At 41.0% G+C, this 14,648-nt stretch overlaps 1 protein-coding gene across 2 annotated transcripts in view; it reads right to left on the bottom strand.

The window, feature by feature from the left end:
• The window catches only part of PRKCZ (protein kinase C zeta), a 41,455-nt gene extending 30,035 nt beyond the window's left edge, over nucleotides 1-11,420 (bottom strand). For both annotated transcript variants that reach the window (XM_041463627.1, XM_041463628.1), the window contains exons 1-5: nucleotides 11,122-11,420; nucleotides 10,180-10,375; nucleotides 6,427-6,548; nucleotides 4,512-4,601; nucleotides 4,085-4,135 (exon numbers count right to left, since the gene is read on the bottom strand). In XM_041463627.1, the coding sequence (XP_041319561.1) occupies nucleotides 4,085-4,135; nucleotides 4,512-4,601; nucleotides 6,427-6,548; nucleotides 10,180-10,250 (334 nt within the window). In that variant the 5' untranslated portion in view covers nucleotides 10,251-10,375; nucleotides 11,122-11,420. The remainder of the gene's footprint in view (nucleotides 1-4,084; nucleotides 4,136-4,511; nucleotides 4,602-6,426; nucleotides 6,549-10,179; nucleotides 10,376-11,121) is intronic.
• Between the last annotated feature and the right edge of the window lie 3,228 nt (nucleotides 11,421-14,648).

Here is a 14,648-nt window from a genome sequence, read left to right as displayed (position 1 = left end):
TCTGTTAATTAATTTAAAGGTTTCCTAGTCTGCATTCTCCTATTGAACGAAGCAAAGAGCAAAACAACCCTAAAATTTGCTGGCACTAGCTATCCAAACCCAAGATGAATTTTAATATTAAATAGACAGATCTATTTGTAAAGCAGAAGTGAACTAGCACAGTTCATTCCGACAATATTAGAAACTAAGTGACCCTTAATTCAAAACAAGTATTTCACAATTAAAAACAGCCATCTATGACAAGCCACTAAGCAGAATTCAACAAAAAGGCCTCAGAAAATGATGCCCCTAAATGGTTAGCCTTTACATCAGCAATCCTACAATAAACAGGCCCCGAGCACATACCGTCAGGGTTTTTGGGATACATTTCCTTCATTAATCTCCAATATTAGCAGCAGCAGCATCACTCACTCTTCCGTTCCTCTCCTCCTAAAATACATTCCCCAGGAGTCCTTTCAATGCAATTTTATCAGTATTTCCAGGAGGTCTCTCAGCCACATCCCTACGCACAGAGGCAGCAGGAATCTCTGCATTTGTAACAATCCATGGCTGCAAAGGAGGGTGGCAGGCACAGCGACTGTACCATAACCAAAATGCTGAGTTCTCTTCTCTCCTGCAGCACACGTACACACAGCCCGCGTCAGTGCCCGCCGCTCACAACAGCAACCACAATGATGACACAAAATCTACAGAAAAAGCATGCATTACTCACTGGGTTTTATTCTTTAGCCTCTTCAGCATGGAATTCTTTACAATGTAGTAGGTATGAAATGAAACATTTTCCCTTTATTCCACGGATGCCGCTGTGTGAATACCATTAGACACCAAGGACAATAGGCAGGATCAGCTCGAACATTAAGAGCAAATATTTAATGGAAGACTGGTTACCCCCGTCTCTCCCTTTCACATCTCTGCCTCATGTATCCAGGCACGGGTGGTACTGGCTCCCTTGAGAGGCTGTAGCTAGCAGCTGAGGCACAACTAAAACATGGCATGGATGTCAAGGAGCTGAAGTCACCAAAACAAGTATTTCTCTGATAAAGCCGGCAATTCCGTTAGGGAAGTCCTACAAATCGATGGGAATTGTTCAGCTGGACGTGCTGTGTTACACAATGCACTGCAGCACCAAGAGTGATAAATCAGATCAAGATCTGTCAGGGTAAATAAGCTCAGACTCCAATAACTAAGTTATAAAGCTGCCAATCAGCTGCTGGGATCCACACACGCTGTCAGGAGCGCTGGCACCTTGAGGCACAGGAGAGAACACACCAAATGCCTCTGAAACAACCTTGTTTATTCCATTCTGAAAGAACTGCTCATCTACTGAAAAAGTAAAAGTGAAATGCAAGACTGGTCTAAAAGTCTGCCATCTTTATCAGGAAACACAGATCGAGCACCCAAGGCTCCAGTCCAGCAGATGCTGGGAACGCCCGGGAGGGGTCACATTCAGTGTCTGGGAAGGGATGGGAGACGTTTCAGCAACGCTGTCACCTCACAGCAGCACTGCCAGCACAGCCAGCTCAGGGACAGGGGCTGCTTGTAACCACAGCTGGGCACTTACACTGGGAGCTGGGGCTGGCTCCAACAACAAGCACAGAAATTCAGGAGCAAAGGAATACAGAGACAATACAAATGCAGATGCTGGAGACTGTGCAAATTCTGTCTCACAGACAGCACCACATCAATATAAGAACAAAGGTTCTTCAAGCACAGAAATAACTTCCCTTAAGTCATGCAAATGGAATTGAAATATAAGGCATGTGGTTTATTTCATTAATGGATTACAGGCTTTTATTTCAAGCTTTGCTGGCTGGTACAATCTCAAAACTGTATCAGTTTAACAAAGGTGAGGATAGGTAGCAACTCTATCATTAAACATAATAAATGCAAACCCTCCAGTCTGTATTCCTGCACTCTTCTTCCGAAGTATTATTGTTCTGAAGGAGCTGGAAAGAAAAGCCCTACAATCCTACAGAAATAGAGATTTGCACTTCAGAAGACCACAAACTATTGGAAAGAGCCACTCCATGACCTAACATGGAGACATCTGAGCAACAGATTGCAAATGCAATTATTTCACAATTGAATAGTTTTATTTAAAAACTCCATTTCAAACTGTCTGTAGTTCTGTAACAAACCAGCAATCCACACTTAGAACTGCTAATTTAAGTAGAAGCTCATTTTGGATAGACCAACTACTTCACTGTTTATTTGTCTCTGGAAAAAACCTGAGGCAAACTCATAAGCTCCTTTATAGTGCAAACATGATACTCCAGAAAACATATCCATATATTACATAATATTCTCACTTTTAAAGGGCTTTCCTATGAACATAACTACAGTGATAAAGACTGTAACAACGTAAGAAATTGAAACAGGATTAATATTTTCTAAAGCAAAGCAAGTATTTCAGTCCTGACAAAATCAATAGTCCCTTAAATAAATTGTATCACCAACACCAGTAACATTTCCTTACAGTCCCAAGTGCAATGCAGATGTTTGCTGTGGGCCTGTGGCTAACAAGCAACAACACTCAATGTATTAGTCTATGCTAAATTACAATTTAAATACATCTTAATAGGTCTGTTGCAAAAATTAGTTATACCTTGGCCACAAGGCCCAATTTCCATGCAGGCCCCACAGATGCAAAGAGGTAATGTGCATGAAATTAATTCATGAAACCATGAGAAACCTGACCAGAGATCCCTTATCAAGCACATCTAACTAAACAGGATTTTTAAACAATCTGAGTGTGATTCAACGTGACCTGTAAAACCAAAGAGGGAGAAATACCCTACAGACACAATAACCAGGTCAGCTGAGCCACACTCAGCTGTGCTTTCTGCAGCTCATCTCGTGGCTTGAGAGAACTAAAACTTCGAACAAATTAACACAAAAAACTTTCCTATTAGAATATCTACACCTTTAATGAGTTCATTAAATTAGGTGTCTCAGGGATAATTTCTTTAACTCTTCTAATCATAGTAGAAGAGCCTTTATCTGCTGTCCTTGTTCAGAAAATTAGAGGAATTAATGTTGTACAATTACTTTATTTTTTTCCTTTCTAAAAGACAATTTTGATAACCTAGTCAACATGAAAACTTACCTGGTGTTTACAGTTAACCTTTCATCTACTGTAGTTAGATGTAGTAAAATGTAGAAAATCATATTTGAACTCTAACTTTTTGGTATTTATTTCACCTCTCTCCACCCTCATAGAAGTTCTCAATAGATAACTTGTTAGCATAATTCCTCTGATTAAAAATAGCATTCACAACTATTACCACTGCACTACTCATCTTTAGCCAGTCTGGCAGTGTAAATCCTGATCAACCAAGTACTTTTCTCCTAGTATGTATTACTTGCTCTTATCAGCAATTAGTTTTATCTCCTCTCATATTTCTCAAAGAGAAGAGCAAAGGTCCTTCAAATTCCTCAGTTAGCTCTTCTTTATACTCCTGTGAGCAGCCAAGCATCATCTGGTACCTTTGGCACCCAATTATTCCCATTCCTTTCCATAACATTTACCAAGATATGAACTAAAGTCCTGATGCCACCCCTCTGTAATGAGAGCTGACTATACAGCTATTTAATCCTTTTATCCCTGTGCAGTTCAGGTTATTATAAATACAGGTAAACCATATCAATTATGTGTCCTTCCTCTGGAGGTTTATCTACCTCTCACAGGATTATTTTTAAAGAGATTAATAACCTTTTTATAAAAATGGCTCTATCTCCCTCTTGAGCACATCATTTCTTTTCCCTGAAAGTTAAAAAACCAAAAGAACCACAAAAAAAGCCAAGGTCTACATTCAAATAGACATCTAAAATCCTGTTGTCTCTTCCTTCAAAAGTATCAACAACAAAAACCAGCATTAATACTCACAAACAGTAAAACACTGCTACAACACTGATTTATGCAATGTGTCTGTTGACAAAATGTAAAACATTTTGCATTTTTTAAAGAAAACAAAATAGAAACACACGTATGTAGCACTAGATCATGAAAATCCTTTAATATATTTCTTTTCCATGTGACCAAAAAAAAAATTTAGCTAGAATTGGAGAACATTTTAGTACTCACGATCTTCTCCTGGACAAGGCATGCCGGGTTTCTCTGGAGTACTTGGGAAAACTAAAACAAAAACATTAGATTTTTAAGGTAAAAGATTCTCAGTAGTACTTTTTCCTTGATTCTTGAATGTACTTACACACAAACAGTTTTTGGAAGCTTTTAAATAATTCTACATGAGAAATTATGCAATCAAAATTTGGTTCTAGGCTTTCAGGAGCTTATACTGGAGTAAGGCATGAACAAATCTGTGCAGTGCTGAACTCAAAGCCTCCTGCACAGTTTCAGCTTTGAGCTCCAGTTCCTTCCTCAGCATCAAACTCCAGGGCAGCAGCTACACAAAGGATATTGGACAGGCAAGGAGTCACTCCAAGCTCCCACTTAAGCAGCTGCTGGGATTATCAGGCACACAGGGGTTCCTGAACTGTGCAATACTTGCCATGAATGATCAGTCCTTCATCTCTGTTCTGGCAATACAAACGGAATGCTTCCTCCAGCTCCATCTGAGATGAGATGGTACAGGGGTCACCTAACAAAAAAAGCAACAGACAGGCAAATTTACCACTGAAGAATTTCAATTAGTAAAAAATGTACCAGCTTCAGGTATTGCCTTTCTTTCAATCACTTGATATTAAGTTGGCATTTTGATCAAAGCCAAAATGGAACAACACAATTATTCCTTCCAATTTCAACAAAATTGAGTAGACAGAACTATCCTATAGGATAACAAGAAAATAAAAGTCAACAGTCAATATGCCTAAAGATCCCCCCCATTTTCTTGATGTCTGCTTGTGGTCACATTAGCAGCATTACCTTGGGAGAGTTATTTTTGTTAAAACTGGATAATTAATCCATAAATCCACTTAACCAGTCACACGTGAAGTACAGTACGTCACAATGCACTGAGAGCAAGCAAAGAAGCAAGGGTGTCACTCTGAACCCCTGTCCCTTTGTGGAACAGCCACCTTCCTGCAGCACACCTTGGGTGACAGGTGACCTGATGATATCCAGGCCAAGTGATGACACCAGTGTCAAGCCACATTTAAACTTTAATTTCTTATTTTTAAAAAATGTTCTTATTTTGTAAAATTATGAATCCAGGGCCCAGCTACCTCTCTTTGAAGGCTACTGCTGTTGATGATCTGTAAATGCAGTAATAATGCAACATGAAAGACAAAAGAATTATTTGTACTGCAAATCAACAATCCATATTCCTTATATGTTTACAGGATTTTCTCATGAGTGAGCTATTCATAGTTCAAACCTTTTGGATCTTGTCAAAAACAAAGAAACACTATAAAAGCCCAACAGAAAATCTATTTTCTTCATCTCTTGGTAGGTTTTGTTTATTCATTAAGCCATCGGCAATTGTTTGCTTTTAGTTAGTTCAAAGAGAACATCTGTTTGTGCAATCAGTCAAATGAACTTAAATTCCATGTGGCAATAAGTGGAAACACTCACATGCAGAAATAGGATAACTCACAAAACCCAGGAGGATCAGTAACAGCCAACACAGCAGATTGGCTGAAACTCAACCACTCAGACCCAGGAATCAGAAAAAGGTTGTACAGGTATTTAACCAAGACTAGAGGAAAATACTTACTAGAACAGAGACTAAATAAATTCTTTTTAATTTAAGTAAGCTTCAAAAAGCCAATGCAACAGAGAGCCCAACCAAGAAACACTTAACAGAACTCATGTCTTAGAATCCTCCAACTCAAAACTCAGGGGGTTTTCTTCTTCCCTGCAATAATCTTCCTTTATTAGCAGTTCAACCAGCTAAGCACAGGCAATGTAATTATCTTCCATGTCCTTCTGATCAGGTTACTTCTTATTACACTATCATTAAACTGAGGTTGGTACAGTTGTCTCTGTCCTTCTTATATTTAAAACATAGAGTAAAATTTGGAAGTATTAATACTTGTCCTTGGTGTCTTAAAAAGGGCTGAGTAGTCTTTGACTACCAGCTACCTCCTTCCAAGGTCAGTACTTTGAAATTCCATTTACTCAAACAACTCTATCAGCTAAGAGAGCTATTTAAAAAACCAAAACACACCATTAAAACTATTAGCTAAACCAGTCTGGTATTTTTCCACCTTTCTGTATTCAGTTCTAGTTCTGCAGGCCCTGACATTGGCAAGGTGCTTCAGTAGAAGTGAATTCAGGTGCTACTACAATCAACCCTGAGGTCTTAATTCTCATTTCTCCAAGCTCCTTGCTCTGTGACAGGGTTCTGTAGTTAGGTATTTAGAAACAAAAAAACTCCACAGTGTATTTGTTTATCCAAGTTCCTCAATGCCCCTTCTCTGTACCACAGTGAACAACAAACCCTGAGAAGTATTTCAGTCCAATACCTTCATCATCAATCCACTTGAGGGTAATTGGCTGCTCCTGTTCCAAGTTACACATCTCATGCACTTCATCACAGAGTTCAGCATAGCTCATTGATGCATCCAAGTTTGTTATCAGGATGTCCCTGCAGAAGATGAAAACATCAGCTTTTATCAGAAAATATCTGCATATTCCAACAGTTCCACCTATGGACAGCAAGCTGCAGAATCATACAGCATGAGCATTCCTCATATAAAACATTCCCACTGTGCCAGCAGGATTACACCTCACAGTGCTTAACTTAAAAATACTTCAGTATGAAGGAAATAAATGTGTTAATTACCTGTCTTTAATGCATGTTTACTCGGGTGAGCCAAGCTCCCTTATTATAATTATCAGTGCTTGAAGTGTTGTTAAAAAACAAACCAGAAGCTTTCATAATAATTTTTTTTTTTTAAATCCAAGTGCTTCTTCCATCAGGAGATAAAAAAACCCTCAATTATTGTAAAATCCTTTAAAACAGAGGCTTTATCTCACATCCCCTATATTGTTTGAGATGAAGCTTTGATTAGGTGAATTTTCAAAACATGTAATTACAGGAAAATTCAGGTAAAATCTTACTCAAATTCTGCATCTTGCACTCTACCTTTGTAGTGTTTAGAGAACATGAACCCAATACTGAACTCTCTATGTAAACTATACATTATCTCAGGAATTTGTGACAATAACTTTTGATATAATGGAAGTCCACAAGTCCTGTCAAAGCAGGTCAAATACTGAAAAATGAAAAAAGATTACACAAAACAAAATCTGATTCAACAAACAAGACTTTCTACTACTTTTAAAATATTTTCCAAATAACTGACTCTGGGAAATCAATTAATAAACAAGTGCAAAAAGAAACAGGAGATGAATTTAAAGAATTCCACTGCTGTCAAAACCTTCCAGAGGACAATTAGGAAACTGTTTGATAGCTAATGGCTACTGGCACGTGTAATTCTTTCCCCTCTTAGTGCAATACAGCAAATATATCAGAAGCTGTCCAACATGACTGAGATGATTTTCCTATTTCCATACTATGTGACAAGTCATTTTAGAAAAAATGTTATACAATATATTCTGCCTACTTATGTCTTTCAGTCAGCAGCTGAACAGTACTACACTGAAATAAGAAACTTAAATGCCACAACTTACAGTTTAAATGATATGCATTAATAACTTGCCATTTTGCCTTTGCTGAGAAAAATTACTATAAGCAAAGCTCTAAAACAATCACCTTAAAGAACTGGACTGTTTCAAATTCAGATTAAAGCCCTGCTACCTTTTCAAGTGTATCTTTAATCTATACTTTGTAGCACTCTCAAAGAACAGCAACTTAATAATTCTTCATAACAGCAACAGCAAAAGAAATACATATGCTGCCTGCCAACCTGTACATCCATATCATCCACTACACTGAGAGCTGTCAGGTGAGGTTGAGTTTAAGAACATTTCCCTGTCAAAGAAGTCATGTTTTATGCATTTATGAAAGTAAGAGACCAAACTGGTTCTCACAGCCATGTTTGAGGGCTGGTGCAATGCCTTGCCCCAAGACAAGGGCACCAACAAATGCAGCTCATTATTTAATGCACTGCCACCACGAGCCACTCGTGGAATCAGGCAGCTGTAGAGCTGTGGTAACCTTGGACAATCACACTTGCACAAGTATCTAAATAATATTCTAAAACTGAAAATACACTGTAAGACAACACTACTACACACACTGTAAACTCCAAATGAAACTGGCAACTACTAATCAGCCTTGAATTATTAAAATTATTATAACAGATGTAATTCTATAAGTACACTAATGAATTTCATATCCATGATGTCCACATGCCTTTGAGATTGACTGTATTTAATCTTAACATCTCTACAGCCACATCAGGTAGTCAGGGCACAGGGAAGTAAAAACCGTTCCTTGTTTGCCACTAAACAATCCCATGGGACACTTTTAAAAAATATATTTGAAACTGGACACTACCCAGTAATAAGAAAAGCTAATGATCAGTAAGTTCTGTACGAGCAGTTGCAGCAAGAGAAATAATTCCAGTGACAGATCAAACATGTCATCTCTCAGAGCCAAGGTAGCACACAGCAAAGCAGACTGCACCACTGCTCTGTGCCAGTGATTTCAAGTAACCAGGTATAAACTAGAGAGACAAGTTGTGTAATTCTTGGTTCATTATTGCAGTTACTTAGTTTTTCTTTTGTAATCTACCCTGGCAGTGATTTCTAGTGTGCTATGTTAGGAACTCTGTCACACCCAGAAACAGGAATACCTGAGATACTCAGCCTCCAGAGATACACTCAACACTCACATGTTTTAAACTTCCTCATGATCAGATTTCTAACAGGCATTTCAACATGGCATCTGTACTATTATTTTAATTTCAGCAGTTAGTCCCTAATTCTGAAGTTGCCCAGCATCAATGATTTCCTGAAGTCTGTCAAACTTGCTCAAAAGCTGAGTGGAGATACTGAGATGATCAGTTATAGAAGCTACAATGCCAAAAAGAGTCAGTTTTACCTCACACAATTTGATCAGCAGAACAAAACAAAACTCATAGAGCTTGGAACTCCTGTTCATAAACTGATTTCTACAGACTTCACAGCTCATGCAAAAGACTGAATGTAGTGCTGCAGGAAAAACTACAGCAGTTTATTGTAAAACATGGTAATAATAATTACTTGACTTCTAACATTGACACAATTATTATCACTCTCCCAGCTGTGCACAGACAAGTTCCACACACTCCTTTCACTTTATATCAACACTACCTGCCAGCAAGCCACCCCAATTACTTACACCCAGTTCTACTGGTGCTTGTAGTGCCTTCCTCCACAGAGCTGAGGCAGCTCTCCCCTTGCATTACCACAGTAATTCAACTGCTCTAGAACTCTAAACTCAGGACCTCAAACCACATGGCATTGATAAGTAGGTAAGTTTAAAACGAAAGCATTTTGTTTTAAATAAAATTTGTGACATGACTTTCATAACTACATCACATTTAATTTAAAACAGCATTTTTCTACACCATAATGTAAGCACATGCACACTGGTAGCTACATTTACTTATTTAGCAGTAAAACATCAGAAAAGATCACTCAAGTCACTTATTAAATACCAACAAGCTCAGTCTAAATTCTTCCAATCAACTTTAAGGATCTACTTGGGCCAAATATTTAATTCCTCAAATGCCTTAAACTCAGGCCTTGAAGGAAGACAGGAGAAACTAAAGCAACACTATTTCACAAGGTCCTCAGAGTGGCAGCAAGCCAATGAGATTAAACATACCTGAAAACTCAAATTTCATGTTGCTGCAATAAAACCTTCCTGTTTCTACTGTCAACTGAGTGAAGTCATAAGGGACCATGACATCCTGATTATAGACAGGATAAAATGTAATAACTGCATCTGGGTGCAGGAGATGGATCTAACCTGGCTGTGACCATGGGAATCAATAATCCATCAACCCACAATAACTGTGGGTTTGTCAGTTATGCACATTTTCCCTTCTGAGAGAAGAATAAATTAACTTTTCTTCTTGATCAGCATGCTGCAGGAGTCTGACTGGTATTTTAATAGCTCAGAAGTTTACCTGCCTGATCTGACATTAATTACAAATCCACCAAAGCCCTGGTTATTTTATCACTAGGTCAGACCACTAACTCCTGCTCAATACACTTCAAAAATAGACAGGTCACAACACAGAGGAAAGGACACACTGACTTACCCACTGTAGTGTGTTTTAACTCTGATGAAGTCTTTGTTCAGATCAATTTTTGAGCCCATTCTGCTAGGCATGGTCTGTATTTAGCAGCTATATAAAATTACAAGTATGCAGAAATAAGTTGATTCAAGACAGATAACAGATTCTGAAGAGCTTCACATGTGAAATGTGTTTCTGCTCCAGATGATTCTCAATCCAGCTGCACAGATAAAAAAACCAGAATATTGATGAATATACACACACTGCTAAACAAATGAGTTGAGTCAAATTTTAGAAACACAAATAGCTTTACATAGAACAGCACAAAAATCAAAAGGAAAATGTGTAAGATCATTGACCTGCACAGAAATTAAATAAGACTGGTTAAAAATACCCTGTACAATTTAGCTTTACAGAAATATCCCAAGTATTCGAGGATGTTTTCTTAAAAATCATCTAACAGCTCCCTCCTGGCTGAAATACTCCACGGAAGTTTTTACTTATTCATCAACACAGCATCTTACTCTTTTCTCCCAAAGAATCAAGCTACTAAAAATAGTTTTTCTGTAAATAAAACATTGTAGTCAATTACTACCAGTTACAAATTTACCCAAGAGAAGCAGCAGAGGAGCTCCGAGGGGCAATTTAGCATACCTTCATGACTGGAGGCTGACAAAACATCCTGTTTATTCCAAACTACCACATCACCCACGAATGTGTGTATCCAGACACCTCCCGAACCCCGCTGTCCGGGCAAGCCGGGCCACAGGTACCGGGGGAGCGGACACTCCCGAACCCTCGGCCCGACCCTCCCGGAGGGCTCAGGGGAACACGCGGCCCCCCCGGGTCCCCCCTCAGCCCCGGCCTGCGGGGAGCGGCCGGAACGCGACACCGTCGCTCGGGACAAGCTGGCGCCGGCAGTTCCCCGGACGGAGCGGTATCCACCGGGACCATCCGGACTCCTACCTGCTCCGACCGCGGCGGTCCCACCCCACACAGAGGGGCCCCGCGGCGCGCAGCGGCCGCTCCCTGAGCCGTGCCCGGCTACACCTCCGCGGCCTCAAGTTGCTCAAAGTCCCGCAAGGAAGTTTCGAAGCGGACTTTGCCTCGCTGCCGGCGGTGCCCCGGCGGGGAGCGGTGGCGGCGGCGGCCGGGCGGAGGAGCCGCGCTGTCCCTCAGGTGCCCCCTCAAGTCCCGCCCCAGGTGGCCCCGGCGCCCCTCAGCCGCTGTCCAGGCTCAGCGCCCCGCGCCCGCGGCAACATGGCGGTCTGAGGGCGGGAGCCGCAGCCAATGGAGAGCCAATCCCCTCCCGAGTCCCGCCTCCCCCCCGCCAATAGCAGAGCGGGAACCGTTACCTGGGGAGCCGGAGCGTCCCGGCCAACCAGAGCGGGCGGGGGGGGCGGCGGGGAACACCTGCAGCCAATGGGAGCGCGGCGCGGCAGGGAGAGGCGGCTGGGGGAGCGGGGGGGGGGGGGCACAGGTGTGAGGGGGCAGCGCTGAGGGGACAGGTGAGAGGGAATTGGTGTGAGGGGACTGTGCTGAGGGGACAGGTGTGAGGGAATTGGTGTGAGGGGACAGGTGAGAGGGAATTGGTGTGAGGGGACTGTGCTGAGGGGACTGGTGTGAGGGAATTAGTGTGAGGGGACAGGTGAGAGGGAATTGGTGTGAGGGGACAGGTGTAAGGGGACAGGTGTGAGGGAATTGGTGTGAGAGGACTGTGCTGAGGGGACAGGTGTGAGGGAATTAGTGTGAGGGGACTTTGTTGAGGGGACTGTGCTGAGGGGACTGGTGAGAGGGGACTGGTGTGAGTGGACAGGGGAGTAGTGTGAGGGGATAATGCTGAGGAGATTGCTCAGGAGACAGGTATGAGGGGACTGTGTTTAGGGCACAGGTGAAGGGGACAGTGCTGAGGGGACAGCGTTGAGGGGACAGGTGTGAGGGCATGGGATGTGTGAGGGGACAGTATTGAGGGGACAGGTGTGACAGGAGACTGGTGTGAAGGGGACAGGTGTGACAGGAGACTGATGTATCCTGTGTGAGGACTGGTGTGAGGGAACCAGGGACACAAGCTGAGGGAAGTGGCATGAGGGGATGGGTGGAGAACTGATGTGGGGGCAGAGGAGAGGTCCTGAGGGGACAGGGGACAGATGTGAGGGAACAGAATTGGAGGGGACATGTGCTGAAGGGATAAAGGTGCTGAAGGGACAGATGTGCCAGGACAGGTTCTGTCTGCCTTCCCCAGAGCTGCCAGAGCTGCTTCCCAGGAAATCTCAACAGGAAGCCCCAGCAGTGATGTCCCGTGAGTGTCAATCCAACATCCAACCTGGGGAGGGGCCACTCAAACTGGCTAAAGCAGGAAAATCACAGCTGAGATAGTAAAGAGGAATAATATCAGACGGGCCAGATGAGAGAAAAAAACAATATATTAGTGGTGGAGCAACCAGAGTTCCACAAGAGGCAGTCTGTGACGTGTTTAATGCTTTGTAAAGTTGGGTTTGGATGTTTTTCCTTAATGATGCTTTGATATTTTGCTTCCAAACTATGAATTAATCAGGATCTCCTGCTTTTTCCTCACAAAAAGCTGGAGAACTCAGAGAGTCCTCTAGTGGAAATGCTGCTCATCCTGCCCAAACAGCTGGTTTCCTTGTGTACTTTAAAACTTTTCCAGGCAAATAAGCTATCCAAGCAAAAGGGTTGCTTTGGGGCTTTTCTTTTTGTATTTATATCCACCATTGAGCAACATGACCCAACAAAGCTGAAAAATAAAATAAAACAGGGAACACAGCTATAAGGTTTTTTGGTGGTTTTTGGTTGTTGTGTGGGTTTTTTTTGTTGGTTTTTTTTGGTTTTTTTGTTTGTTTGTTTTGGTTTGGTTTGTTTTTTTTTTTTGTTTTTTGTTTTTTGGTTTTTTTTTTTAGCTACCTGGTGTTGAGTGGTCATGATTTGTATTTTGAAATGGAAAAAAAAATCGGTCCTTAGTCTTCTGCTATTTCATGTGTACACCTACCTCAAGTTTTTTCATGCACATTTAGCACTTCCTCAGCACCTTTGTGGAGCTTTTGGGATTTGTGAGTTGGATAGTTGGTAGCAGTGTAGCTCTGAGGCTTCTTTTGGTGTTCTACAATCTTCCAAAATACAAACAAATAATACTTGGCACTAGTTCATTAGCAGTAAAATGGGAAAATATGTTCCCATCCGTTGAGATGTTTTCTCTGACACTGAGGAACTGCACCCCATGGCTTCATTTATCAGTCTTTAGTTGAATTATTTGTTTGTCCACTGCTAATTTTATCTTATTGGGAACTCTCGATTTGGTTTCAAAGTGGGTCCTTAAATCTTCATGTGTTCCAAATTTCTCTGCTTGAAATGGAGAACATTATGTAAGGTAGGTCTACAAACATAATTCTTTCAGGTCAAGGTAGTCTTTGATCTCCATGTCAATTAAATGCTTCAGCTCCCTGAGCTGTTGGATTGGGAGATAAAAGGTTCTTCAGAACTGTGATCTGAAGTTTTGTGTGGTTTATTGCTGTTTTTTCTTGTAGCACAACTTACCAAGGAGAAAAGCTCAGGTATATTTTTAGTGTTTGATGAAAAAAAATCTCAAGTATAATATTTTAACATCTTGCAGAGAAATTTTATAGTTGTTCACTTACTATCCATGCTGTTGTTTTAGAAGTCTTGTTTTGGGTTGGTTTCTATTTTCTTATATTACAAGACTGTTTAAACAGTTGAATTTCTCAATAGATGCTTCCACTTCTGGGCAGATGGCAGTTTTTGGAGAGGACCTTGGCTTTGCTCTGTGCATTAGCTGACAAGGTTGTAACTGGTTTGAAACACAAGCTGTAAATCCCGAGTGTATTCCTTTTTTCCCCTGTATTTTTCCAGGTGGCAGGCACTTTTTTCTTCTGCCAAGCCATCTTCAACTTAAAAGTTGCAATATTTCTGTCACCTACATGTAGATTTGAAGAGCTGGCAGGTTCCTACAGATTTTTTTATTTTTATTTTTTTTTATTCCAGGTGTAAATGAGATATCTAAAATTTTAGTTCTTTTAAAAATCACCATTAGAATTTTTTCATATCAGATCTTTTAAGAGCAGTGATCTGAAGCAATCTGTTTGAGAAAGAGAAAACTAAAAAATGGTTTGGTTTTTTTCAGATATTTAATTTCTGAAATTCTACAATCAACCTCAGCATCCAATTATGCCACAAATTAACCGTATCAGCGAAAATGTGATTTATTCAAGAATCTAATGATGGTAGTCCAACTGCTGCAGCCTGGGAGTCTGATATGAATTGTCTTTTTGACTCAAAGTTATGAGTTCTCCGAATATTCCCCATTATTTCCTGGCACTGATGTAAATTCCTTTCAGGCTGTACATCCACGCGTTTCCAGCAGATGGCAAGAGATTCCCAGGCAACTCGCTGGGAATCACGGTTGTGCAGACTGTGCTTACAAGTCGTACATCTTTATTTAGTGCACCAGAGAGTTGAAA

Source organism: Pyrgilauda ruficollis, unplaced genomic scaffold, assembly GCF_017590135.1.
Source record: "Pyrgilauda ruficollis isolate IOZ18807 unplaced genomic scaffold, ASM1759013v1 scaffold169, whole genome shotgun sequence".
Taxonomy (NCBI): Eukaryota; Metazoa; Chordata; class Aves; order Passeriformes; family Passeridae; genus Pyrgilauda; species Pyrgilauda ruficollis.
Note: the sequence above shows the minus strand (reverse complement) of the source record. Positions and strands in the feature narration are given on the sequence as shown.